We start from the raw sequence: 27,650 nt of genomic DNA, 5'->3' as shown, positions 1-27,650 counted from the left end.
GTGGTACTGTGGTACGACCTCTTCTTTGACGTGTTACACTTGGAGACCCACTTTGATAGGGAGGCCGTGTTGAACTGATCGGCCCAGAGTTATAGCAAGGTGGTAGTGTGGTACGACCTCCCCTTCGAATAGTGTTACACTTGGAGACCCACTCTGATAGGGAGGCTGTGTTGAACTGATCGGCCCAGAGTTATAGCAAGGTGGTAGTGTGGTACGACCTCCCCTTAGACGTGTTACACTTGGAGACCCATTGTGATAGGGAGGCTGTGTTGAGCTGATCGGCCCAGAGTAATAGCGAGGTGGTACTGTGGTACGACCTCCCATTTGAATAGTGTTACACTTGGAAACCCACTGTGATAGGGAGGCTGTGTTGAACTGCTCGGCCCAGAGTAATAGCGAGGTGGTACTATGGTACGACCTCCCCTTAGACGTGTTACACTTGGAGACCCATTGTGATAGGGAGGCTGTGTTGAACTGTTCGGCCCAGAGTAATAGCGAGGTGGTAGTGTGGTACGACCTCCCCTTAGACGTGTTACACTTGGAGACCCATTGTGATAGGGAGGCTGTGTTGAGCTGATCGGCCCAGAGTAATAGCGAGGTGGTAGTGTGGTACGGCCATTGTAATAGGGCGGTTGTATAGTCGAGCGCTGTAATGCTGTGGTGATATTGACACGTACCCCCTGGGGGTGGTAAAATGGAACGGTCGTATACCCCTAAAAGACGAACAGATGCATCTCCCATTGGCGTCGCGAACCCTATGTCGTTCTGGTGGCCTTGGTGTGTTTGCTAATGCATAAGTCCCATTGAAATGCGAGATTGCTACAAAGAAAATAGTGTTATATTACAGTTCAGGGGCAGCGGAGTGGTTCCAGAACTAGAGAAGAGGAGGGGGCGGAATTTCGACGGTATTTGAGTGCTACCGAAAATGGCGCCTCCAACCTTGTTTCTTTCCTTAGTAGGGGGAGAGAAGTCATATATTCCGTTACGAAAACCGCCCTCAAATCGTATATTACACATAAATATGACAACAACAAGGCATGCCCCAAGTTTTAAGGCACTTTTATTTGCAATATTTCACAAAAAATCGACAGGATTATGTTTTTGCATGCTGTTTGTTGCTTGGCTGACACGTGACATAAAGGAACAAGTCACGTTGAGTGGATAATATAATGCTCTGCGGTAGTGACATTTTGGAGCGCCCGCAAAGTACGCTGGATCCTCGAGAGTACAAATTTCTTTTCGAGTGCATGACTCGCTTGGTAAGCCTGTGGTTTATGTTACCGCATTCATACCTCACAGCGGTTTTAGTAATTTTCAAGATGGCGGACAAGCTTGTGTTTCGACGACTGGTAAAAAAATCTTAGGAAATCAAGACATCAGGAAACTTCAGGAATAAGACAATGGAAGCAGACTTATGTAATGCCCCTAAAGTCGAAGAAGACTTCTCCACGAACGTGAAGGCGATAGCAGAATCGCTGTACGAACTGAACTTGTGCGTGCGCTGCATTTTGCGCTTTCTCAAAGAAAAGACGCCGTCTGCGTACGAGGGAAATAATTCAGTATGTGTTTGTTAATTACTTTTGGTCGACACGTGTCTATCCCTAGAGCGGGAGAACTAGTCATTATTTTTATGGACTTTTTGTCAGTCTGTTTGTATATCCCTCTGGTTCATCCCTCTTATGAACTCTTTCATCCGGTACTTTGACATCATATTCTTTATACACATGCGTGGGAGGGATAGAGGGAGGGAGAATATTTTTTGTAGGTATACACAAAAGTTTAACTAGATTGTAATCGTTTTCTGGATCATGGCCGTGCTTGGCTTGTCTTTTACTGGCTAGGGCCCTGGGATCATGACTGATGTAGGCAATTGCCCTCAATTTCTATATCATTTGAACAGACAAATACATCATCCCCAGTGGGAATGGATGTGCCAATGATTTTAAGGTTGGGAGGGGGACCCATTCGATACACATTCTCCTATACTTTTTGTCATATATTCTAAAAGAAAATGGTATTCTAATAACAAAATATTCAAGAAACTGTGAACTTACCCCATCACAACCTTCCTCTTTAAAAAGCCTAAAGCCTCTTTTTTCTCTTAAATTGTTTTCCGCTCTTTCCAGTCCATTGCTAAGTATATAGAAGAGGAATATGGACTTGAATACATTCTGAAAGAACAGGATACTGAACACAACAATTATGACACAATCTGTAAAGGGTGTCTAGGAATACTCCAAAATGGATGTGATACCCCTATTGTCAACAAGGTATGAACCATCTTTTTTCTAGAATCTTAACGTAGTGGCCGACTAGGGTTTATTGCTCTCCCCCTTCTTGCTGAATTTGTAGAAAAAAATCATGGTTGCATAAATCCAGAGATTCATTCCATGATATGATTTATGTTGGCCACTGTGGTATGGGTTTCACTTGCATTTAAGGTATGAATAGAGATAAGATTGTGTGCGAGCTTTGTTGTTAGTTGATTTAGAAGTTTAGTTGTTTGCGCACTATGACACAAGCCATTTAGCAGTAAAAAACTGTTGAACTTGCTAGAAGGGGTAGCTGTATATGGGTAAATCCGAGACTTGCTGAGGCGCTGAGACCCATGTTTAAAAATCGGAGCCCAAGACTTTTGTGAAATTTCGGAATCCGATTCTGAGCTTTTCCAAGCTTGTTATCCTTGTCTGGATAACTTTCTTGAGGTATGTCGTAAACATTAGTTGATAAAAGGCTAGAGCATCGAAAAAAAGGGAAACCCATAGCATGGTAACAACATTAAACAGATCACTATCAGAGACTCTGAGATCATGTTTAAAAATCAGAGACTGCAAGACCATGGTAAAAAAAAGCAAGGCTCCGAGACCCCTAAATTAAAAAAAAAAAGAGTCTTCAAGACAAGCGCAAAAAATGCCAAGATTCCGAAAATTTGCAATTTTTACGAAGGTACCCATTGCAACCCTTTGTAAAGGTGAGTTAAAGGTTTGAGTAAGCAGAATTAGCCAGTTTGAAAAATTTGACTTGCCTGTGAGTAGCCATTTATGATAATTAATATTTGTTTGTAGATAGTAGACACTGTCCAGAGCTCAGGGTATGAGTTTGAGAGCTTCACATTTGCTATCTCTATTCCTCTTTCCACTATGGCCTATCAGGTTTGTAGAAAGTACATTTGTCATATTTGTTAGATACAGTTATTGACTCACAAGTCACTGGCATTTTTTATCTAAATTTTATCTAAATTTCTCTTTTTTAGCACTCATTACTACTTCATTTAAAAGAAAAATTCAGGTACAGTGCATGTTGTAGAAAATTTTTATTTTTGTATCTTATTACTGAAGTTATACTTATATTTTTCAGTGTTGTAAAAAATATATACCACCTGTCTTATTGACCTTGTTTAAAGGAAATAGCAATGACTTCCGCCCCCCTCAACCACTTTTGGGCCATTCCACAGCCCCTGAATAGACATCCACATTGGCTGTATATGTATTGATTAAATAATTTTTTGTTCATGTTATAGCAAGTTTTATGATGCTGTACGTACAGCTGATGACCTGCCGTCAATCAAAGAGGTCATTAAGTGGGTTTGTGGGCCAGCAGTTGGCAATGCACTTGGTGTTTATTTTAAACATGAGGTGAGTAGCCATGACGACTGGTAATATATTCTAATTAAATGCACATGGTTTCTTGGTGAAGCAGACTACTGTATAAATTTATAAGATTTTGCCCTGCCTCATTTTAAGGACATTAACCATGCACATTGGCCCATTGTTGTGGTTGTTATCAAGTTGGTTGTCTACAAGAATGTGCTCTGATTAGTACAGTAGTTGCTTACAAGAGCTGAATTTTATAGTCAATTATTTGTTAATAATAACTTCAGCTATAAGCTTTAACTATTATATATGTCCTGAGTATGCTCACTTGACAAGTCTTTATCAAGTGAAGTGTATTTTTTGTTGTTTGTGTTCAGAAAATTGCATATCAAATATGATGATCAATAAGATTCTGAGTGACATTTTGAAGAAAAACCTGTCGTTGGTCACTTACAGTATGAAAACCCCTGGTGGTAGCTATTGGAGATGGTCACATCAATGAAGTGATCACTTGCAAGAACTTAGAATTATGGAGTTTATGTGGTGATTAAAACAGGTTGTTATTATTGGAGCAGGTTGCTTACTCATAGAGGTTTGACTGTATGTATTGCAGACTCCACTCATTCTACTTTTGTTTGTCTTTTTAGAGTCCATTTAAAATTTCAATATCATTCCATAGTGAGGGTGCTGAAAAATCTTTAGATTTCCTGTAAGTTTAAAACATGCCTACAGGTTGAGTTGGCTTGTTGATATATATGATCATGAAGCTCACTAATTTGTAATTATGTATCTCTTTTAGATCTGAGGTCGATCCATCAAGATTCACAGAAAAGAAGAAGAAAAAGGTATTTGCTTGAAAAACTTGTTCCCATTGCTGAGTGTTTACATTGAAGCAATTCATAACCCCAGTCATCTTCTACTAATCATCTTCCGCTCTAAAGCGTGCTCCAGAAGTTCCTCTCTACTCAATATCATCAATAAAGAAAGCTCTGGCAGTGTTGTCCTCTGCTGAAGAAATGAGAAGGTGAAGCATTATGCATCAAACTGTAAAACCTCATTGAATATTTCGCAGCAGGAAAGGGATTCTAATAGATTATCAGAATTGTTGTATAACATCTCAGGCCGTAGCCAGGGGGGATTCTGGGGGTCTGACGAACCCCCCTCCCTCACACGGCTCGAAGGTCCGCTCAGAGCAAACAAAAAACATAAGGTTTGGCTGGATATACCATGCACATCAATATGTCTTTAAAATGACTAGAAAAATATTTTTAGAATAATTAATATCTTTATTATTATCGCTATATGTTAAAAAGCACCCTACCCTATTAATAACATTTTAAATACAAGATTGACTTTATTTGAAGTAAGATTGCCTAATGTACAGTAATAAGGTGAGGCGAGGGGTATACCAGAAATTTGGTCTGCTGAAATGGAAAAACGAACCACCCCGCTCAAAATCCTGGCTACGGGCCTGCATCTTACTTCAATTCTTTGTAAAACAGTTTTTAATATGTAATACAGAAAAGTGCCGCTATTTGTTACTCTGAGCCCAGAGCCATGTCTCATTCATCCAGGGGGAGGGGGGTGGGGAGAATAAACCTAACCCTTGGTAAACCTATTCCTAGGTTTACTTCTTGTCCACCTGATGTGCCTGTTGCTCAGTGTGTCTGCCAGCAGATTGTATGTTCTCATGGCTCATTGCTTATTGGAGGTACAGTGACATCTGCTTGCTTGCTCTCCATGATTGTGAATAAAAATATTTCTTGATTCACAAATTTACACAATTTACCATATTTTTGTCTGTTTAAAATTCTTCTAGATTTGAATACGGTTAGTGGTTAATGATCTCTGTTAGTGGCCATTTTGTCATCCTAGCAATATTATACCAAATGTGAGAAAGAATCCATTTCCAAGGCTTGATTTAGGGAAACCCTTTTGGATATTTTTCAATGAACTTTGGAAACAAGGTATAAAACTTCTGTTTTAGTGGTTATTTTAAAAAAAATCCTAAAATGGTGTGTCTTCTATGGATATTGAATGAAAACTAACAACAAAGATATGATTGTCAGGACATCTCATTTCTATTATGAATTATGGCAAAATTTATAAACGTACATATGCTATCTTTTACTGTATCGTATGATATGTTAGTTGTTATAGTGTGACTTATACTATTATTGCCACGAATGCAAAGTTTTGGTAGTTTCTTGGTGTTAAGGAGTACCAGCACCAAAAACACAATAGAACAAAAGCCAAAAACAAAGACCTTAGAACGAGACAATGAAATAGAGTACAAAGGCCTTGAGCACCAAAAACAAAGCTCTCCGTAACACCAAGGAATACCCAAAGTTTTTAGAAAGTTGATTTTAAATATTTCTGATCTTTAAACCAGGCCGCTACAATAAGTATTCAAGATGTCTACCACAGACTCCTTGGTTAATTGACGGGGAACGACTCAAAGAATCGTCAGTGCAGGTAAGGAGCTATTACCCAGCAGCTAATTCAAGCGAGAAACTGAAATATGTTCAATGAGCTGTTCTTTTCTAAAGTATTGGACTTGGTTATGGTAATTTGGAGGTTTTCTTACAAATAGAATTTTGTATAAAACGAAAGGGGCTGGCTGATACACATTCTCTAAGATTTTTATTTGGATGCACGTGGCATACATTTTTTCAGTTCATTTGCCCAATCAAATTGCAGCTTGTAAGAGCTGCGTACTGACCGAGTAAGTACGCAGCTGCTTTGTCTCCTATTATCTTTGTTCTACAAAGGAATTCTTTTGTCTCTATTCTTCTCGTTCTTTGTGTCGAGGTGCGGATATTGTTCATTTGCCCAATCAAATTGCAGCTTGTAAGAGCTGCGTACTGACCCTTCAGTCAAGCATTGCTTTTTTTAACGGCATACAAAACAAAGCAGTAGGGTAAACAGAACAAAAAAGGGTGGAAACAAGAACTATTTCTTGTTTGCTGTTCAGAAACCATGAAGGAAGGGGGACGAAACGTGGAAACTATTTCGTAAGAAACAATTTCCTGCATAATAATAAACAGCAATGATATTTTATTTTTCTTTCTAGGAAAAGATCATTAATATTATTGGACCCCCAATTCAAGCGGATGGTAGGCTATTTCGCAACATAATTGTACTAATAACTATAGGTTTAACGCCTTTGTACGAAAATAGATAAATTCGTTTGTGCAATTTATGTATTGTATGATAGATGAAGAGAATCCAAGTCTGCTTCAAAGCTGGAAATAAAAACATTGGTGTGTTTTTCTCACCTAAATTTGAATCGCAATTTCTGTATGATGAAGACTCTGGGCGTCCTCATAGCAACACATTTTTCGGACACAAGGCTGATATAGATTACTTTGCTTATTACAGATTGTCGATTCTCCTCTTCTGGTCGTGAGGACATTGATGTTAGGATGCTTGGAACAGGTGAGTTATTCCACGAGCATAATCCTAATCCATCTCTTTTTTTAATTTGTGTTAAATTCATCTTCTTCTCCCATAGGTCGTCCATTTGTGTTAGAGTTTGTGAATCCTCATAGAACACTTCTAGACGAGGATTTCCTCTCGGATATGCAAAAGCAAATTAACTCCTCGACTAAAGAAATCGCAGTCAGTGGCCTCCAAGTCATCACAAAGTAAACAGCATTCCTGCCTGGAATCTTCGCATCTAGACCGTTTAACTCTGCCTCTGCTTAATTAAGATGATTTTTATTTCTTTTAGAGGGGAATACAGTATTTTAAAAGACGGGGAGACAAAGAAAACTAAGTGCTACAGGTACAGGCTTTTTTTTACCATTCTCACAACGGTTTCCAGTATAACCTGAGTCGACGGGTATGTGGTCCTCGGGAATTGTGTCACGCAAACAGCGCCATTCAGAGAAAGGCCGCCTTCCAAAGGCTTTTTTACTCCTGCAACTACTCTTTTACCTCCATAGTGCACTAATCTGGACGAAAGAGCTGGTTCCGCAGACGGAGCTTGACAAGCTAGCTGATATCAAGGTACAATGGAAAGCACTGTCATTTACGGTGAAAGGGGAAACGTCATACCTAACATCACCTGTGTTCAGCCGCTACAAGTGCCACAGGTTAAGGCCACCCCTCATTTGACAGGCCAGATCCAATTAAGTATTGAAATACAGCATAGGCTCCCAACATTTTATTTTCTATTAATTATGTGCTTATTTGACTGTTGCTTCAGGATCTTAGGATTGAACAGAAAACTCCCCTTAGAGTATTACACAGGTAGGTCACGTGTAAATAATATGGTAGTTAACTACTTCCACTTGTACTGGACCGTTTGAGGGTGGCGTTAGAACTATTGTGTCATATCGCTTTTCATTGGCTTGGCGCTGAAGCCCTGGTTAGCCGGTTGAAGCTGGTGTAAGAGTAAATACTCTTTAATGACTTAGGGGTACAACACACACGAGTTATCAGGTTAAATGCTCTTGTTGGTTAAAGGATACAACACTAAAGTACAACACTAGGCCAGTTGAAGATGGTGTAGGTGTCAAAAAGTTAAGATGCTCTTGCTGGTCGGGGATACAAAACAAGGCCAGTTGAAGTAGGTGTTTGTGTCAATAGATGCTCCTTGATGGTTAAGGGGTACACAGTACTAGTGACTAGGCCGTTCAGAAGGGTTCCAAAGTCAGCTTAAGGTGATTTTTTTGTTGGGCCGGTTGAGGCTGGTGTAGGAGTTCTTATGCTAACGTGACCGTGACCTAGATTTAGCTGGTCTCTGATTCAATTCCAGACGGCCTCTTGCAGTTCGTGTGAGGGAGGTTCATACGATGTCTGCCCAACGTATTGATGATCATCACTTCAAACTCTTCCTCAAGACAATGGCTGGGACGTATCCTTGATAACACTTTGGTCGAAAATATATCCAAAATACCTCCTCCCCTATCGCAGAAAGTTATCTTTATAGCCTGAATGGCGCAGTTGGCCAAACTCTCCTCGCAGTTGTACTCTCCTCTTATTGTTCCTAGATCGAAAACGGTTCCAACGTGAAACAAACTTTCTCGCCAGGGTTCTTTTTTCTTTTTAGTGTACGTGTTTTCTTTTGCTCAGAATTATGCCTTAGACAACTTTGTATCCTTGTCCACATAATTCCCCCATTCCAGCTGTAACTAGGGCGACCACAATATCCCATTTTAGCAGAATCCCTAAAAGCAGTTTTTAGTCAGATAAATTCGATTTTCCTCTTCTCTTCATGTGTTTATTCCTTAACTTGTCAAAGTTATGTCAAGGAGTTTGTTCATGGGGACTTTGGCCGGACGAAACCGAATTTGGGGACGCTACTCGGAGTGGAATCGGACATACTGGAACTTGACGTGGAGGTAAGGTGACATCAAATCTTTTTGTCATTTCATATTTACAATTGTTATGATCATTAGCGTCGCCAGGAGTCAGGTTTGCTTACTACCGTTGAAGTCTTTTGCGGGGCCTAAAGGCTAATGGCCTAGCATATGTACAATTGGTATCATCTTTGAGATTTCCATAAAAAGATTGCGATAATTCATCTTGCATTCAGAATTTCTGCCTATTTCGCCTGGTGTTTCTAGATTACAAGGGTTTTCTTGCTAATTGACGGTCTGCAATGCGTAAAAAGTCACGTGACTGAGCCGGCGTTGACCTGGCTTTGGTTAACACTGAGTTGGGTTGATTCCTTTGCTTTCATTTTGGGGACTCCTGGGGGTTCTTTCGGGTCTCGGGATCACTTTGGAGACCCTTGGGATATCGTCTCAGGCCCCGGGATCATATCGGGTTAGTTGTTGTCCGTATAACTTCCACCTCTGTCGACCGAGTAGCTCTCCCAACACACAGAACCTTCCTGTACTCCTGTCGGAACTGATTATTCATTGCACCGTATATAAAAGGATTGATACTCGACGAAAGCGTAGCTAAGAGCGTATATAGAACGTACAACTCCCTTGGAAGAGTCGAGAATTGCTGAACATCAGTCGGCGAGCTCCTAGAATGAGACGAAGGGATCCGAGCAAAGTCAACTATATCAATCACAATAACAGGTGTCCAACAACACAAGAAACCCACCACAGTCAGAAAGAGTGTGCGCGTAGCTTTTATATCTTCGACGTTTGGTCCAATGATAGATCCGGCGTTCTGTCGCATTGCCTTAATTCGAGATTGGTGCAGACGAATTGTGCGAAAGATCTTGTAATAGCAGAAAGTTATGACTGCTGTGGGAACAAAAATTCCATACAAATACCATGACGTACTAGCTGTGAGCTCGAATTTTTGGAAACAGTAATACTTGCCAGAGTGAAAAATATACCTGCCCCCATTAGCGAGATACTGCGATGGTCCGAGGAATGACAATAAGGTTGTGCCGATGATGATTGCCTTAGTGCGCTTTGGAGTATAAATAGATCGGTAATGCTTGGTACAAACCACCTTAAAATAGCGATTAATAGAAGTTTGTGTGATGAGAAAAAGCGAAGCGCAAGCTAATCCGAACCCTGTAAAACCCTGATACTGGCACACGAAGTCAGAAAACGGCCATGTTCCGAGCACAAGTGTGCTAAGAAATGTCCACCCAGTGAGGACGAGAATCAAGAAGTCTGATACAGCCAAAGCCCCGATGAACAAGTTCGCGAGTTTTGCCGAGTTCTTGTTTTTAAAGACGATCCATATGACGAGGGAGTTCCCCAGTGTTCCGACGACGACAATAGCGAAATGAACAAGGGTCTCAATCACAACACGAAATGCACTCCTCGACGCGAACTGGCTATTTAGGGTTTTTGAACTGTCGTCATCTACTAAGGAGGAGTTCATTTTGCAGAATCATCGTTTAGAAGGAGTAAAGAGTTTACGTTTTATGTAATCGTTACACTCGTTCGCTGATAAATATTCCAAGGGACACTTATCGATTGATCTGATTTGCTGCAATTTCTGCCAAACCCGGAGAAGAATGTCAGCGCCGTCTTTCCGCCGATGCTCTGTAGACAATTGCGCTGGGCATATCCCAACAGCTTGTATCCATACGAGCTGAAAGCATTTAAAAATTGTTATTTGTTTTGAGGGAAATTAATTTAGAAAATTTGCATAAAGCTAAACAGTGGATTATTTTATTGTACAGTTCTATCGTCTTACTCAAAATAGTTAGATGATAAATGGTATTTCTGCGGTATTTTCTTTTTTTTTTTTTTTTACATTTACATTAAGAACTTTGATGGGTTGTGCTGATTAAAACTGTCAAAAAGATCTTGCACCCTCGTTTGATTGCACTCCAGGATGTATCGTCTATAGATGTCCACTCGACAGGGTGCTTCGGGAAAAGTCCTTAAAAAAATAGTTTTTTTTTCGCGCCCAAAAAGGGTTATATGAAAAATAAAACCTCGAGAGATTATTATCGGGCTACTTTTACGTTTTTAATAATCACACCTTTAACTTGCCATTTTTTTATAATAAAAATCTAATAATTACTCAAAATAATTTATTTTAAAGAACACCTGTTTCATAATGGCGGAAATGGCACAGTGAATAGCAAATCAGCTTTCCAAAATACTGCAGAGAATTACTAAGGTTCGTAGCCGTATATGAGGCGAGCATGTCACTTTTGAAAGACGAACTCTCGATACCTCAAACAAAGGAGACTTTAGTCTCCCTCAAAAAACCGTGGTAATGACCAGCCATAAAGAACATTTGAATAGCCGTTTGAATGGCTTATCGCTAGCCTGCGTATCAAGCTATTTTATTTTTTCTTGAGGGAAGGGACGTAAAAAGTCACGTGACTAAGTCGGTGTTGACCTTGTGTTGACTAACACTGACTTTGTTTGATACCGTTTGATTGTTCACATCTCCTTAGAATTTCATATCAATCCTTCCACTTTCCCCTTGTGTTGCCCTTTACTGCAATTCTTCAGGGTTCATTCCGGGGACTTTTGGGGATCATTTCGGTCTCGTACAAACCTCCAAATTGTCTGTCTCCTATTTTCTTGACGTGAACTTCACTAGCCAACCAGTGAGGCAGATCAATGCTTCACTGCACAGCATAGCATGACGGAATTCCCCTCGTTATGAGGTTTGTCAATCAAATCAGATTCTTGCATGCTGATTGGCTAAATTTCTAAAAACTGTTTGGGTGGCCACGGACGCGTCGTACGGTAAAACTGTTTGGGTGGCCACGGAACCGCGCGTCGCACTAATGATATTCTCATTCCCTTTGCAGTCGGTAGATGTTGAATGGCCACCCGTACGCAAGTGAACTACGAAGCAAAGTGTTAAGATGTCTATTCCTGCGCAAGTGCACCACGAAGCGAAGAGTTAAGGCGACAACTCAATTTGCTCAAAACAAGCAGTCTGCAGCAGTCTGACAAGCTATTTCCGGACTTTAACGCTTACTGTCGAATCCGTTGTATCGCGTATTTTCAAAACAACGATTTGTTTTTTTTTTCTTTTGGTATTTTCTGTTCCGCCAATCAGATTCTTGCCATCTCTCGCCTAGTACAGCGCCTGGCTTTCTGTCGCGACACTGTCTGGTTTTCGTCCAGAGGATGGCCAGGGAAGTTCACAAAGCGAGACTCTGATTGGCTCAGAATGGTTTTACTGACGGAACAGAAAATCAAAACATGCGGGTCGCGATACAACGGATTTAACAGAAAAAAACCCCGAGAAACACAATGCCAAGGCGTTTCACCAAATAGTTTGAAGGAAGAAATGTAGTAAATGATGTCTCGTTCGAAAAATCATAGGCAATACCTTCTTCTTTAAAACTGTCTGATCTGCTTTTACCAGTAAACATCTTTAATAAGTAAACAAGTTTGTTCTTAAACTTTATTACAAAACAACTAGAAAAATACTTCGCTCAGACGTGCTTTACATCGATTCAAAATAAATAGTGAAATTCAAAACATTTTCAGAGAACTTTATATTTTATAAAGGATTTACTCTATAAAGGTATAATATATCTCTTGTTTATATAATACTAAATTATGCCTAAAAAGGGCGAGAGTTGGGAACCTTCTTGCATTTCTTCCCTATTTTATTTTTCACTCGGGATTCAGTGGGAATTGGGATTCAAACTCGTCCCAAGGGCAGTCCGGGTAATTTTCAATATGGGTCTAGCCGACGTGAGCCAGACGCCATTTTGAAAATTACCCAGAATACCCCAGGGACGAGGTTGTTTGGGATCAGCTTCGTGATGGGTAATCATCAGTTGAAGAATCTGAACACCAGTTTGGGTTACCTGCGGAAACGGAAATCATCTGAGGGATTGGGGACTTGCGCTAACAGATCACGTGACATTTTTGGGTGGCAATAAAAACAAAATTTTCACATAAATGACTGCGCCCGGTACACCAGAGAACGACGAAAAAATAAGATCTGTAAATGAAACTAAACCATTTCTTAAAAAAATGTTTTGTTTTCGTAAGCGCGTAATAAGTTGTTTTTTGTTGCTGTTGTTTTGCCGCTAAAAGCCTGAGCGCGCGCTAGTTTGGCGCCAAAACAGTCACGTGATCTCTTAGCGCGAGTCCCCTATTGTGAGTTCAGGGGTACACCCTCTTGGATTCAGGGCTAGAAATAACTGGGAATATCTTTTCCCAAAATCTTTCTCGGCTCGTAAACGTTTCACTCAAGCTCACTAAGAGAATTTTCCAAGTTATCCACTATGCTATGGCCATCGGCTTCTGAAGGCGGGTCTCTCCCTCCTCACGCGTCTCGGCCTGTAAAAAAAGGTACAATTTAGCAAATTGTCTGAACAGACTGACAGAAACATCTAAAGAAGTTGAAACATAAAACCGCATAAGTCCAGGTTTCAAGTAAAAATTTGAGCTCACTCAAATATGGTGAATGACCAACATATCTAGTCCTCAAGTGCGCGGTTGATTATCCGGGAACTACATTTTGTGGCGGGAAAAGTATGTTTTGTACCCGCAGCATTGAAAGCATTGTTCCCAGGTGTTTAGTGCTTTTGAGTTGCTTGTAGGTGTATTCTGTAAAGTGTTTCAACTCCCTTATACGTTTCCTAACATATCTAACTATTAATAACAATCATGCTAGCGCATCAGCTTCATGCTTTCATGCACTATTCAACCTTTCTTTACTTAACCAACACAAAAACTGGTGAACTTTTGTCCCAAGTCCGACAGCAAAGTCATACGTTGTAAGATTTTGCTAGAACAGTAGAATATTGTTATTTTGGGAAGAAACTTATCATTATCTATATGTTATTTATATGTATTATTAATATAACAGCGTTGCCATGCCACTCCACATGCACGCCATGTACAAAGTAAGAAAGAAATGCAAGCGACGTACCACTACCGCCATATATCGGCTCTGGATGCTCTTCAAGTTCTCTATCTAAGTTGAGTAGAAATTCCTCGAGATCGGGAAAGTTCCTGCGAACAAATATGCATATTGTGCGCAGGGGTGAGTGTTAGGTGTTAGCTGTTTCGTTCACATTTAGACGTGCACTCCATGCCCTATGCTTATTACTAAAGCCTGGTTTCCACATAATCAGTACGATCGAAGACGAGTTGTTTCGTTCACATTTAGACGTGCACTCCATGCCCTATGCTTATTACTAAAGCCTGGTTTCCATATAATCAGTACGATCGAAGACGAGTTGTTTCGTTCACATTTAGACGTGCACTCCATGCCCCATTCTTATTACTAAAGCCTGGTTTCCACATAATCAGTACGATCGAAGACGATGCACTATAGCGGAATCATTGATTATTATTTATTTTTATTTATTTTTTTTTTGTGCAAAAATCAGAAGTAGGCCTTTAGGCTGGAGTTGGGTTGGGAGGGAGGGGAGGCTCTACATTTAAAGTCCAAATAATACTGTACTCAATAGAAGCCGCGTTTTCACTCTGCTGCGATGTTCCCAAATTACACTCTCCTTGGCTTGACTCGTCAATAACTTTTTTTTTTTGAAGTTTTTATTATGATATCCATCTAAAAAAAGCAGCCACATACCAGCCTATTAGAGAAGAATAGGTTTATCCGCTTCGAAGCTCCGGCCCTGATCGTACCGATTAAATGAAATCAGCCTTAACATTGATTGACTCTAACACGACATTTGTAAAACACCGCAGGTATAAATCACACACACATGCGCCTTCCACATGGCATGCATACACGAAAGTTCAAACTTATATAATTGCCTTCCTTATTGGCTCAATATGGAGATTTGATATCTTTAATGCTGACAAAGGGCCAAATCAGTCCTTCGTCACTGTGTATACGTCCTGAAAATTCAGACTCCTTTTCTAATAGAAGGACTGCAAGAAGGTCTAGCTGTAACTTATTAGAAAAGAGGTAGGGTATTGTGTAAAAAGGTCTCCATTTGGCAAAGCAATGTTCTAATATATCGCATTCAGACCCTTCAGCGACGTTTGTTTCCTGCTCGTCATGAGAAAAACACCATAGGTAGAGCCAGTTTGAGTCTATAACAACGTAAATAAAGGTGTTTGAAGATCTTGGTCAGAACCAGACACTTACAATCGACCCCCACCGGGAGAGGGAGTGTCAGCGACGGGGGTAGGCTGGGGAGTACGAAGCTCTTTAACTCTGAAAGAAAAACTTATGTTACATGAAACGTATTGAGCTGCCAGATTTAATTTGATCATCTTTATGATTTGATTAACCTGGATGGGCATTCTGTTTATCACGCATAATTTTCTTCTTTTTGCGTTAGGTTACTAAAATAACACTTAAGTCTGCCTTGTCCCAGGTCTTCTTTCTCGGGTTTATTAGCTGGTTTCCTGTAGTTGGTAAGAGATGCGACGGGTGGGTTCGTCCAAGACCCAACGTTGTCTCACGGTTCATCTCCAAGCACAGGAAACCAAACAAGAACGCCTAAGGCTAGGATGCTGCTAAGGATGCTCTTTACACCCCTTGACAGTCATTCTTGTACTCACTCGGGTGACTCCGCCTGCTTGGGAGCCTCTGCCCCCTCGGCATCCTTCTCCATCTCCCTCTCTGCCTTCTCAAGCTCCTCCCCCTCCTTCTGTAGCTGCTCCAGCATGCCGACCAGCTTGCTCTCGAACGAGATCGGCCTCCCCTCCTCGGGATCGTGCGGCGGCTGTTTCTTCTCTTCCTCGTCGTCCATCGCTTCTAGTGCCGCAAAGTCGAACGCCTCCGATTCGTCATGATGCACTTCCGCTATCGTCACTTCCGGCTCGTGCACCGGTGTCTCATGCCCATGCGCTTTGTGCTGGACCTCAGGTTCAGTCGTCACTTCCGGTTTATTAGCTGATGTCTTTTCTGACGTCACGTCCGGTTTAGGTGCGGGTTTTTGTCGTTTTGGTTTCGGTTTAACAGGTGGTGGAATTTTCCTGCAAGAAAGGAACACGAACCATATCGTTTTCCCGATCCTATGGGTGAAATGATTGATGCAGTTTATTATTATTATTTTTTTTCATTAGACATTAGAAGTAGAACATTAGAAATGGATTGTTTCTCACGGTGTAGATGGCGTGGTGCCGTGTGTCGGGGTCACGCTCGGTTGACTGATCATTATCGATGGAAGCGCTTGTGGTCTGTTGGAGTAAAATACTGCTAATCATTCATGAACAGTGCATACATTTTGTCGTTGATTGTGTCTATTAGAATAAAATAAATGTTCGGTCACAACAGTGCGCTTGGCTTTTTACGCAACTTCTTTTGGATATAATATATTAATATCAAATATTATTTAATACATGCTCGACAATTTCGCCGTGTGTGCAGTTTGAACCGGTGAAACTTTGGACTCTACGTTTCTCTTAACAAAACATGTTGGATTTCTTTCCACCCTCTTCTAGTCCTGTAACTATGTAGTACGTATACACCTATTTCAATAAATGTATCGTAATCTGCAGTGGTTGATGGGTAACGTATAAATGGCTGAATCCTGGTTTCTGAACGCCGTGTGAACGTTTAGTGGTACATCAACAAGAATGCTTTTTTATTTTGCTTTTTCTAAACTTTTATGTTTTTATGAACGCTTATTTTATTATTTATGTGATACCCATGAAGCACTACGGGCTACGACACAGATTCTCCGAGTGCAACCTTGGCCATAGGCGTATACGAGAGGACGCGTGCTTAGTAAAGGTTAATCTTTGCTCTCATCCTTCTAGTTCTGTACCTACAAAGTACGTATAAATGCGATACGTGCTTAGTAAGGATGTGTTTTCACCCTCTTCTAGTTCTATTACTATAGAGTACGTATGGATATGTGTGAAGGCAAGCTCACTCGGGCTCAAGTAAGGCGGTTTGCTCCCCCTCCTCTTTCTCGTCTTCCTGTTGTTCGGCGATGCGCTCGCAGTATGAAATTCGGTTTGACGATCGCTTGGAGTCCGGTGTGCCACCCTGATCTCTATGTATGGAAGAAAAAAAAAACATCAAAGTAAAATATTGATCATCTTCTTTCGGGTTCCCTGTGGCTATTGATGTGACGTTTGCTCTACCCAGACTTTCACGGCCAACACCTTGAAACTCGAACAGGTGGTCAGGAATAGGGCTGAGCCAGTAAACCAGGGCCTTACCTTAGGGCCGCCACTGCCGCTGCCTGTTCTTGGGTCCCAAAGATCATATTCAAAGCGTCTCGGAGTAACATAGAGGCCGGTCTAGATTGAGGTCGGCCAGTTGGACCCAGGTGCGAGCCGCTCATTCTGGCTGAGGCGGGCCTGGAACCTTTCTTCTCTCTCATGATAACTAGAGGAACCTGTTGCTCAGCGGTTGCGACCATTGATGAAGGACGCGAGGATTTTGGTGTCAGCATTGCCATAGGTCTGTGGTAGTACAACAAAACCTGATTAATCAGGGGCTTCCCTTTTTGAACTTATGGAATACATTTGCTTTTTGTCAGCACTTTGCGCAAGAAATAGTCACCAAATGCAGTCGTCCTAATCTCTGTCACGCTATTTGCTTGAGCACAGAGGTGGCATGACAGGACCAGACATTTCCGTGTTTATTTTGGCTTGAATTTGCCACCCAAAAGGTCACGTGATCTCTTAGCGTCCCATGATCTGAATTGGGTGGCAACAAGCTGTAAACACCGTTAGCCGGTTGGGTCTACACATGCCTCATCGGTTGCTCGGTCAGCAGCTTACCGTTCGGCCAACTCAAGGAGTCTTCCTGCAAGGGAGCTATCTCTTGGCGGTCTCTCCAGTGTTGATGGCCTGAAAAATTAACGACGAATCAAAAAGTGGCATTTACTAGTTACTTAACTATCTGTTGTTTATATTGCTCCCCATTCATTGATGGAGGGAAGGGGCACCAATGCGTGGCATGTAAATTGTCACGACATTTTCTCTAATCATTGATTACTATTGAGAAGCTTCCATTCGATCATAAGTAAGGGGTCGTCCACACTAACACGGATTTGTTTGGATCCGTATGCTTTTTGATTACGTTTAGGCCTTCCGTCCACACTAACACGCACGCTGGATCCAGAGAATCCGAATACTTTTAAAAACGCTGTCGAAAGTGAATCGAAATGAATCCTTATACTTTGGTCCGTAGTGTGGACGGTCGAATCCGTATCATGAAAACGCTGGCGTCATATCGCGGGCGCGCGCTGCTTTGAGCATGCGCATATCATAAAAATAACGTTACTCTGTACCTTTCAGCGTTTTCAAACGTTTGAATCCGTGTTAGTGTGGACGGCTGGATCCAGGCGAACACGATGCGAAAACGATAGTGTGGACGCGAATCAATATACTTTTGAATTGGTGTTAGTGTGGACGGCCCCTAACTCAATAGTACTTACACGTTCATTGTTTGGAGAGTACGCGAAAGTCCATGCGTGACGAATGTGTATTTAAATTCTCACTACCTGTTCTTTGTACTAATCGTTCGATAGTATTTAGAAGCTCCTTTTTGATAATACCCACTTGGCTACAGGTGTTTGCTGCGTCTGGTCTCGCCAGGTTCGCGCCATTTCGTTATAAAGGTTGTTAGTGCTGGGGAAATTAAAATTATGATATTGAGCTTTCAATTCTGTAAAACATAACGGGCAACAAAGGGTAAAGCAAGTGTGCGAAAGTTTTAACACGATAAGATATCCGTGTTTATCGTAAACACACACCCTAATCGGCGCTTACCGTATTTCTCTAAGGTTTTTCTTGCCTTTCTTTTTCTTTTTCATTGGCCTTCCTCGCATGGAGATTTCTTCATACCTGACGAAAAACAAAGAAGCCAGTTCTACTAATAACAACCATGAGCAACATGCATTGAAGAGGAGAGTGGCTTTCATGGCCAAGTCCAGGAAGACTGAATGTGTTATTCAAGCAGAAGAGCGTATCTATTCGTTGTCCGTCTGCATGTCATCATCTAAAGGGTTCCCAAAAGGCTCCCAGCATGCAATGCAGGCGTTTACGCAGTGTTTAGGCTCCCTGGTTGCTCCATGTCTTGGAATTTTCGCGTTGCTCAGATTTCGCGAAATTCAGTATCAAAATAATAGTTATTTCTTTTATATCATTCAAGGTTGTAGTTTTGCCCCATGCGCCAATGCGGAAACTATACTTTATACGTGACGTGCGCGCTATCAAATTTTTAAAACTATTATTTTATTTTTACACAGCGAACATTTCATGTAATAAGTCATTAACATCTATCGGCATCTATCCTACTGTACCTCATTCTCTCCTTCTTATCAGAGCGGAAGTTCCACCAAGCGATAGACCCGACCACTCCTAGGAAGATCAAGATGATAGGAATAGCCGGTCCGAGCACGATCTCGTCCGGAGGATCCTTTTCTTCTTCTTCCTTACCCTCCCCTCCCTTCTGATGCAGCACCCTTGTGCCATTATCGTACAACAAATACGGTCGAGAGGGATCGCCAGTTCTCGGGTTATCGTCGGGCGCTTCCGTGCCCGACTCGTTTATCGGTTCCTCGGTCTCTTGTCGCGCTGTTTTCGGTTTGCCGTCTTTAATTTGAGCTTCTACATTATTGGTGTATTCTTCTGGGGTGGCCACTTGAGCGGTAAATTCTGCTGGTGTAGATTTAGGTTCATCGGACTCCATCGGGGCGAACTCGTAACTTAATGAGAATCCTTTCCCGCCTTCGTCGGCATCCGACTTGAATACGAGCTTCACTTCTCGATCGTTCGTATCTATCACCCGAGGAGGGTCATTCCTGAAGTCACAGAATCTTTGAACTGTATTATTGGATGAGAAAAGTTCCAGATAATCACACTGGCAGCCGTCCTTACCGCACGTGGGAACGGACATAATGTTGAACATGCTCCCGAATCGTAGAGTGACGGTGTGGTCCCTTGGGGCCTTAATTACCCAGGTGCATGACGAATTGTCCGGATACGTTCCTGGGTAATTAGGACTTGCTATTGTACCTGGGCTGTTAAGGACCACTCCTCTGGGGCAGCCACCTTGGAAAATAGTAAAAAGCGTCATCAAAGTGGGCGCCTTTTAAGCCTCGGCATCAACATACTCAACAATGTTTCGTAAAACAGGAAACAGGAACATTTTCAAAAGATCCTCTAAGAATAATATTATGAATGCAAACAACGACTTAATACATGGTAAAGGATCCACTGAAAATCGCAGAGGCGAAAGCGAAAGTGAAATATTTGACGATTTATCGTGATACCGAGAGGCTGCTATAAGCAGGCTATACACCTTTTCAAACCCTCGAAAAACGTACACTCATGTTAAAGCCGGGGGGGACTCCGATAAAAACAGACAGGGGTGATCGTCGGCAAAATTAATTTTAACCCCTAAGGGATAGCACTTTGGATGTGGGCAACAGAAATTTTCACCCGTAAGAGATAGCAAATTTGGTGTTTTAAAGAGATAGCAGAATCCTTTAACAACCGCTAAGGGTTGCAGGTGGTCGACATTTTATACCCTTATGCCCTAGACGGGGAAAAAGGACCTTTGCGTTACTTCCTTTCTTGCTTGTTAATTTTCACACACGCACGGTACAGTATCTTACATCTTCGAAGCCTTATCCGTTCTGTGCCATTTTCAAACATTGGAAAAAGCATTCTCGCCTTAGTAGACCTTGCTAAGCAGACTCTCCCATTTGGAGAGGCACACCCGCATAAATAGAGCCTGCTAAGAAGACTCTCGCATTTGGAGAGGCACACCCATATTAATAGAGCCTGCTAAGCAGACTCTCGCATTTGGAGAGGCACACCCATATTAATAGAGCCTGCTAAGCAGACTCTCCCATTTGGAGAGGCACACCCATATTAATAGAGCCTGCTAAGCAGACTCTCGCATTTCGAGAGGCACACCCGCATAAATAGAGCCTGCTAAGAAGACTCTCGCATTTGGAGAGGCACACCCATATTAATAGAGCCTGCTAAGCAGACTCTCGCATTTGGAGAGGCACACCCGCATAAATATAGCCTGCTAAGAAGACTCTCCCATTTGGAGAGGTACACCCATATTAATAGAGCCTGCTAAGCAGAATAAGCCACAAACACTCGGTAAAGCACATATCACGTTAATAGAACCTGTTAAACGGACGGCGCCCATGAAACCCGACAGCGCGCATTGAGACTATTTTAAAGGCAAACTCGCCTAAAACGACCCCTCTAAGTGGACGGCGCGCATTGAGACTATTGCAAAGGCAAACTCGCCTACATCGGCCCCACTAAGTGGACGGCGCGCATTGAGGCTATTGCAAAGGCAAATTCGCCTAAATCGACCCCACTGAGTGGACGGCGCGCATTAAGGCTATTGCAAAGGCAAACTCGCCTATATCGACCCCACTAAGTGGACGGCGCGCATTGAGGCTATTGCAAAGGCAAACTCGCCTAAATCGACCCCTTCTAAGTGGACGGCGCGCATTGAGGCTATTGCAAAGGCAAACTCGCCTATATCGACCCCACTAAGTTGACGGCGCGCATTGAGGCTATTGCAAAGGCAAACTCGCCTAAATCGACCCCACTAAGTGGACGGCGCGCATTGAGGCTATTGCAAAGGCAAACTCGCCTAAATCGACCCCACTAAGTGGACGGCGCGCATTGAGGCTATTGCAAAGGCAAACTCGCCTATATCGACCCCACTAAGTGGACGGCGCGCATTGAGGCTATTGCAAAGGCAAACTCGCCTAAATCGACCCCACTAAGTGGACGGCGCGCATTGAGGCTGTTGCAAAGGCAAACTCGCCTAAATCGACCCCTTCTAAGTGGACGGCGCGCATTGAGACTATTGCAAAGGCAAACTCGCCTATATGGACCCCTCTAAGTGGACGGCGCGCATTGAGACTATCGCAAAGGCAAACTCGCCTATATGGACCCCTCTAAGTGGACGGCGCGCATTGAGACTATTGCAAAGGCAAACTCGCCTAAATCGACCCCACTAAGTGGACGGCGCGCATTGAGACTATTTCAAAGGCAAACTAGCCTAAATCGGCCCCACTAAGTGGACGGCGCGCATTGAGACTATTGCAAAGGCAAACTCGCCTAAATCGACCCCTCTAAGTGGACGGCGCGCATTGAGACTATTTCAAAGGCAAACTAGCCTAAATCGGCCCCACTAAGTGGACGGCGCGCATTGAGGCTATTGCAAAGGCAAACTCGCCTATATCGACCCCACTATGTGGACGGCCCGCATTGAGGCTATTGAAAAGGCAAACTCGCCTAAATCGACCCCTCTAAGTGGACGGCGCGCATTGAGACTATTGCAAAGGCAAACTCGCCTAAATCGACCCCACTAAGTGGACGGCGCGCATTGCGATTATTGCAAAGGCAAACTCGCCTGAATCGACTCCTCTAAGTGGACGGCGCGCATTGAGACTATTGCAAAGGCAAACTCGCCTAAATCGACCCCACTAAGTGGACGGCGCGCATTAAGACTATTGCAAAGGCAAACTCGCCTAATTCTACCCCTTTAAGTTGACGGCGCGCATTGAGACTATTGCAAAGGCAAACTCGCCTAAATCGACCCCACTAAGTGGACGGCGCGCATTGAGGCTATTACAAAGGCAAACTCGCCTAAATCGACCCCACTAAGTTGACGGCGCGCATTGAGACTATTGCAAAGGCAAACTCGCCTAATTCGACCCCACTAAGTGGACGGCGCGCATTGAGGCTATTGCAAAGGCAAACTCGCCTAAATCGACCCCACTAAGTGGACGGCGCGCATCAAGGCTATTGCAAAGGCAAACTCGCCTATATCGACCCCTCTAAGTGGACGGCGCGCATTGAGGCTATCGCAAAGGCAAACTCGCCTAAATCGACCCCACTAAGTGGACGGCGCGCATTGAGACTATTGCAAAGGCAAACTCGCCTAAATCGACCCCACTAAGTTGACGGCGCGCATTGAGGCTATCGCAAAGGCAAACTCGCCTATATCGACCCCACTAAGTGGACGGCGCGCATTGAGACTATTGCAAAGGCAAACTCGCCTAAATCGACCCCACTAAGTTGACGGCGCGCATTGAGGCTATCGCAAAGGCAAACTCGCCTATATCGACCCCACTAAGTGGACGGCGCGCATTGAGGCTATTGCGAAGGCAAACTCGCCTATGCAGATACTGATAGTAGATGATGTCCACCAAATCTTTGGAAAGGTAAACTCGCGTATATAAACCCTACTTAGCGGACGGCGCGCATTGAGACTATTGCAAAGGCAAACTCGCCTAAATCGACCCCACTAAGTGGACGGCGCGCATCAAGGCTATTGCAAAGGCAAACTCGCCTATATCGACCCCTCTAAGTGGACGGCGCGCATTGAGACTATTGCAAAGGCAAACTCGCCTATATCGACCCCTCTAAGTGGACGGCGCGCATTGAGGCTATTGCGAAGGCAAACTCGCCTAAGCAGATACTGATAGTAGATGATGTCCACCAAATCTTTGGAAAGGTAAACTCGCGTATATAAACCCTACTTAGCGGACGGCGCGCATCAAGGCTATTGCAAAGGCAAACTCGCCTATATCGACCCCTCTAAGTGGACGGCGCGCATTGAGGCTATTGCGAAGGCAAACTCGCCTAAATCGACCCCTCTAAGTGGACGGCGCGCATTGAGACTATTGCGAAGGCAAACTCGCCTATATCGACCCCACTAAGTGGACGGCGCGCATTGAGGCTATTGCGAAGGCAAACTCGCCTAAATCGACCCCACTAAGTGGACGGCGCGCATTGAGGCTATTGCAAAGGCAAACTCGCCTAAATCGACCCCACTAAGTTGACGGCGCGCATTGAGGCTATCGCAAAGGCAAACTCGCCTAAATCGACCCCACTAAGTGGACGGCGCGCATTGAGGCTATTGCGAAGGCAAACTCGCCTAAGCAGATACTGATAGTAGATGATGTCCACCAAATCTTTGGAAAGGTAAACTCGCGTATATAAACCCTACTTAGCGGACGGCGCGCATTGAGACTATTGCAAAGGCAAACTCCCCTAAGTGGATACTGCCAGCAGACGAAGCCCACAAAACCTTTGGAAAGGGAAACTCGAGTAAATAGACCCTACTAAACGGACGGTAAAACACCTTGAAAGGCAAACTCGCGTAAATAGAATCTGCTAAACGGAATTTGCTCACAACACTCGGAAGAAAAAAAGCGGCTAAAAAAGAATAAGGTAAGTTTCCCCAAGATAATCTTTGGACAATAAAGCAATACTTGTAATACAGTACTTCCGTTTGAGGCGCAAAGTAAAACGCACGCTTTGTGGTGTGATTAATAATCTACATTAGGTCATGTCAATTAACGAAGGGTCTAGAATATATCGCTGTAACGTATACGCCGATATATACTCTGGTGTTTTCTTTAAAAACAAACCACAGTCTACAAATAAATTCTATACGCTGTCTTTTTTGCGCGTAATGAAATGAAATGTTATCTTTCAATGCTCGCGCTCATTTTGGCCAACGGCTGTTTTTAGATACAATAAAGAGAACAGAAATCAGCTAATCAGACCGTTTGGCGTAGCTTTTAGATGATGCGTCAAATACTTGCTTTGATAGGTTCCTTTTTGAAAAAAAAAAATTAAAAAGACTTCGATCTCCCATCTAATGAAGACGCGATGAATTGAAAGCTCTTTAAAGTAGGATGTAGTTAAAAGTGTTCAAGTAATAAAATTGAGGGCTTGCAGAGGGTGTTTTGGCAAGAGGAATTGAGTATCTTTTATGCAAAAAGGGATTCAAATTTAAAAAGTGCATCTGACAGCGTAGGCGATTGTGGTATTCCCGGGGCAAAACACACAAAGGCACTATATAGGAAAACCTTTTTAGGTTAATCAGATATAGGTCCAAAGAATATGGTCCTCTACGCAATTTTGCTTTTAGCTCTCTTATCACTTGAAGACATAAACCTTTTGATTGAATGAATACTTAATCAATATACTCGTTTTCCTTAAATCGAATTTTTGCGCAAGGAAAAATAGGACAGCAAAGTGTGCCCGGGAGCAGAGGTCATCTTAGCGAGAAACCGAGCCCAACAGTATATATTCGCAGAGGTCTGATATTGATTTAAGACTCAATTTAGGTTTGAAGCTCTTTTCCATCCTTGAATAATGAACGAAGCATAGATAACAAATGACAATAGATGAAAATTGATATTCTCTTTTTTTGCTTCGGGCGGTAAAAAAGTGGAGTGAAGAACTATATATTATCAATGTCTTCCTCTGTAGAAGTAGAAGCCTTGTTCTGTATATACTTCCATTAGAGGGCAGGAAATACCTTGAAGATTATTGCAAGAGAAAACGCGATTAAACAGTATTTATTGCTAAGTAATGTGGAATAACCCTGTAAAGTAAGCCAACCGCAATAATTCCCCATCAACGACCTGACGACGCTACTGCGCTTTAACCCTGGACATTAATTGATACAATATACGTGATTAAATTGAATACAAAACTCACTAGTCTGTCGATATTCTCGTGGTCTTGCATCAGTTACACTCCATAAAACCACCAGCAGAATCCACACTAATGGAGGCATTGTGCGTCCAGCCATTTGTTGTGTAACATAATACAACGACAAGTTCTTCTGTGGTGACGGCTAGCGTGTGCTTGCGTTTAAGTGGACTGTTTACACTCCACTATTCCACAGTTACAACACGTCAGTATTCCACTTTACGTTTCGAATCCCTATCAACCACAGATTCCTATACTTCAAAACAGTTTCCGTGCCGGGAACGAACCGGATAGTAGCTGCCGAAAAAAATACAATGATAAAGATCGCTATCATTGAACACGCACAGCAAAGTGCAACAATTCCGCTCTTTTCTTTAGCGAATGAATTTTCCTCATAAGATTACTATAGTATCGTGTATTTTTTCCTGTCTGGACGCTGCTTACCTTGCAGAAGAAAATTTTACCCTATATATGAGAAACAGATTTCCCGCACAAAATACGCCGGTAGGTCAACTCGGCATGTGGGTCTGTGATCTCCAGGAGAACCACAAATCGTTTGAGAAGGAACAATTTTGTTTGAAAGTATACTTCCAATAGAGTGGCGCTTGTGGTTTAAGAACAGTATTTAAAGAGTTGTCCGATAGCACGTTTGGATCTGAAGACCGCTTAAGTAATGTACAGGCGCAGATATACCCTACACAGCAGCGGTGCGTTACCTGAAGATATCAAATTTGGTGAATCTGCCGAACCTGTGTAATGAGTGTTGTAATTTTCAGTGGCTTTGTGTGAAGATCAGTGTGACGTAATGTTGAGCTGGTAGTTTACCTTCGCGACGTTACATTATCACACGACTCAGAGTACGTCTCTAATGCTTGTAAATCAGTAACCAAATGCTGAGAGTACCTAGTCCTGTGTCGTCGTGCTCAACGTTAATTTAAATCGTTTAACGCAATAACGGAACGTTGCGTTACAATGTGAAACTGGATGAGAGTCCATACTTGACAGCAACAGTATTATTGACGATGTGTGTATATCGTGTATTTATTATGTTTGGCAGAAAGAAATCTCTGAGGAAATGGAATAAATACTGGATCTGTTTTGTTGACTCATGATCGAACGCGTGGGTGTTAATCTGTCAAATGAAAGCCGATGGTCTGAGCTTTGCTTTCTGATTTTATTCTTCTATATGAACTTTTCACAATAGTATTTGTTCAAAAGCATAGTTTAGTCTTGATGAGGGTGAGAAGATTATTTTTAGGGGATTAGGTTTCTCTAAAAATGAACGTACAGTATCACAAGAAAGGTGGACCACGCAATGAGGTTTGTGAAGAAAAAAAACGAAAAAGAAAAGATAAACTATTAAACCTTAATGGAAAAAATGTAAAAAAAAAAGTGGTAACCTTTTCAAGGTAGCTTTAGAAAAAAATCGCAAGAAATCCGGGCGGGACTGTTTATACGGAATAAAAGTTACCGCGCCGCTTAACGGAAAAATCAACAACTCATGCGATATCTTGCTCTGCGTTAGTTTTTTAGGAGTGGTTTGTAAGGGAAGATACCTTGAGTGTTAGAGCGAACCAGGTGAAATCATTTACACCTATAAATTAGTGCCGATCAGAGTTCCTTATAATTTCTGGATAAATGCGCAGGGCTGCTTGCAGAGTGAACGTTCAAAATGTCGACACAAAAATCACCATTGTCGCCTACATACCCATGTCTGCGTTTTCGAAACGGAAGAAGACACTTCCCTCTTGACAAACGTCAAGAGAATACCCGTCAATGCGAAGCTGATGTATATTGGGCTACAAACCGAGTAGAAACTAAAGACGAGCAACAGCGAATGCTAATGAACGAGCATCAAGAGGTTTCCAGTACAAGAATTGGACCCGTTACCAAAACTAATGCTTACAGCAGGGCTAAGGCCAAGGACACTTATTAATACTAAAATAAATTCCCAGTAAGTATACAAAATAAACTCTTACAATAAATATCTTTTTATCCTAAGCCATAAATTGGCACATCCTTTTTGACGGTTTGCCCGACAGACTTTAATTTCTTGCTATTGAATGTTAATGTGGAGTGTGCTAATGCGATAACACTAACAGCATTGTTTGTTCTTCTAAATTACCAAAGCCTGCGTAGCAAGCGTTTGTGTGATTTTACTGGGCGAAGAGAACGAGATTTTGGCGCTCGCCCTTAAAAACACAGAAACGCTTGCTACGCAGGCAAATTAGCTGCAATCGACTGCGAGAAGCAACGAAAA

At 42.4% G+C, this 27,650-nt stretch overlaps 3 protein-coding genes across 8 annotated transcripts; 1 reads left to right on the top strand and 2 right to left on the bottom strand.

Annotated features, from left to right (window-relative positions):
- Positions 1 to 1,288: 1,288 nt before the first annotated feature.
- Positions 1,289 to 12,477, top strand: LOC5504034 (tRNA pseudouridine synthase Pus10). 2 transcript variants are annotated; one of them, XM_032372308.2, is made up of 19 exons: positions 1,289 to 1,559; positions 2,127 to 2,270; positions 3,066 to 3,152; positions 3,254 to 3,288; positions 3,521 to 3,635; positions 4,241 to 4,302; positions 4,393 to 4,438; positions 4,535 to 4,617; positions 5,219 to 5,304; positions 5,986 to 6,068; positions 6,667 to 6,709; positions 6,975 to 7,031; positions 7,108 to 7,240; positions 7,327 to 7,380; positions 7,541 to 7,604; positions 7,804 to 7,847; positions 8,356 to 8,454; positions 8,842 to 8,941; positions 11,794 to 12,477. In XM_032372308.2, the coding sequence occupies exons 1-19, from the start codon at positions 1,401 to 1,403 to the stop codon at positions 11,827 to 11,829; spliced, it is 1,530 nt and encodes a 509-aa protein (XP_032228199.2). In that variant the 5' UTR covers positions 1,289 to 1,400; the 3' UTR covers positions 11,830 to 12,477. The 2 variants fall into 2 exon arrangements, with proteins under 2 accessions (XP_032228199.2, XP_032228200.2); XM_032372309.2 differs by having other exon boundaries at positions 8,842 to 8,946.
- Positions 7,747 to 11,635, bottom strand: LOC116611768 (melatonin receptor type 1C-like). Its single transcript, XM_032372310.2, has 2 exons — positions 11,535 to 11,635; positions 7,747 to 10,610 (listed from the first exon to the last, which is right to left on the bottom strand). Exon 2 carries the CDS (start codon positions 10,395 to 10,397, stop codon positions 9,360 to 9,362), a length of 1,038 nt encoding a protein of 345 aa, XP_032228201.2. The 5' UTR covers positions 10,398 to 10,610; positions 11,535 to 11,635; the 3' UTR covers positions 7,747 to 9,359.
- Positions 12,478 to 13,220: 743 nt separating the features above from the next.
- LOC5504035 (neurofilament heavy polypeptide) lies at positions 13,221 to 26,432 on the bottom strand. 5 transcript variants are annotated; one of them, XM_032372302.2, is made up of 13 exons: positions 25,835 to 26,430; positions 25,397 to 25,687; positions 19,198 to 19,948; positions 18,665 to 18,739; positions 18,455 to 18,523; positions 17,672 to 17,740; positions 17,105 to 17,350; positions 16,813 to 16,935; positions 16,040 to 16,114; positions 15,494 to 15,910; positions 15,075 to 15,143; positions 13,884 to 13,966; positions 13,221 to 13,288 (listed from the first exon to the last, which is right to left on the bottom strand). In XM_032372302.2, the coding sequence occupies exons 2-13, from the start codon at positions 25,488 to 25,490 to the stop codon at positions 13,275 to 13,277; spliced, it is 2,085 nt and encodes a 694-aa protein (XP_032228193.2). In that variant the 5' UTR covers positions 25,491 to 25,687; positions 25,835 to 26,430; the 3' UTR covers positions 13,221 to 13,274. The 5 variants fall into 5 exon arrangements, with proteins under 5 accessions (XP_032228193.2, XP_032228194.2, XP_032228195.2 ...); XM_032372303.2 differs by having other exon boundaries at positions 26,107 to 26,430; XM_032372304.2 differs by having other exon boundaries at positions 26,216 to 26,430.
- Positions 26,433 to 27,650: the final 1,218 nt, after the last annotated feature.

The sequence above is a fragment of the Nematostella vectensis genome, chromosome 7 (genome assembly GCF_932526225.1).
Source record: "Nematostella vectensis chromosome 7, jaNemVect1.1, whole genome shotgun sequence".
NCBI lineage: Eukaryota > Metazoa > Cnidaria > Anthozoa > Actiniaria > Edwardsiidae > Nematostella > Nematostella vectensis.
The sequence above is the reverse complement of the archived record's forward strand: the minus strand, read 5'-3'. Positions and strand labels throughout refer to the sequence as shown.

What these genes read in the sequence shown, in the direction of transcription:
- LOC5504035 (XM_032372302.2), bottom strand. Translation starts at nt 25,490, where the DNA reads ATGGCTGGACGCACAATGCCTCCATTAGTGTGGATTCTGCTGGTGGTT. An exon ending in GATAAGAAGGAGAGAATGAG is followed by an intron (nt 18,740 to 19,197) that starts GTACAGTAGGAT and finishes GTTTTTCGTCAG; the next exon opens with GTATGAAGAAATCTCCATGC. An exon ending in CTCCTTGAGTTGGCCGAACG is followed by an intron (nt 17,351 to 17,671) that starts GTAAGCTGCTGA and finishes GTACTACCACAG; the next exon opens with ACCTATGGCAATGCTGACAC.
- LOC116611768 (XM_032372310.2), bottom strand. Translation starts at nt 10,397, where the DNA reads ATGAACTCCTCCTTAGTAGATGACGACAGTTCAAAAACCCTAAATAGC.
- LOC5504034 (XM_032372308.2), top strand. Translation starts at nt 1,401, where the DNA reads ATGGAAGCAGACTTATGTAATGCCCCTAAAGTCGAAGAAGACTTCTCC. An exon ending in CCCCTTAGAGTATTACACAG is followed by an intron (nt 7,848 to 8,355) that starts GTAGGTCACGTG and finishes ATTCAATTCCAG; the next exon opens with ACGGCCTCTTGCAGTTCGTG. An exon ending in CTCAAGACAATGGCTGGGAC is followed by an intron (nt 8,455 to 8,841) that starts GTATCCTTGATA and finishes AACTTGTCAAAG; the next exon opens with TTATGTCAAGGAGTTTGTTC.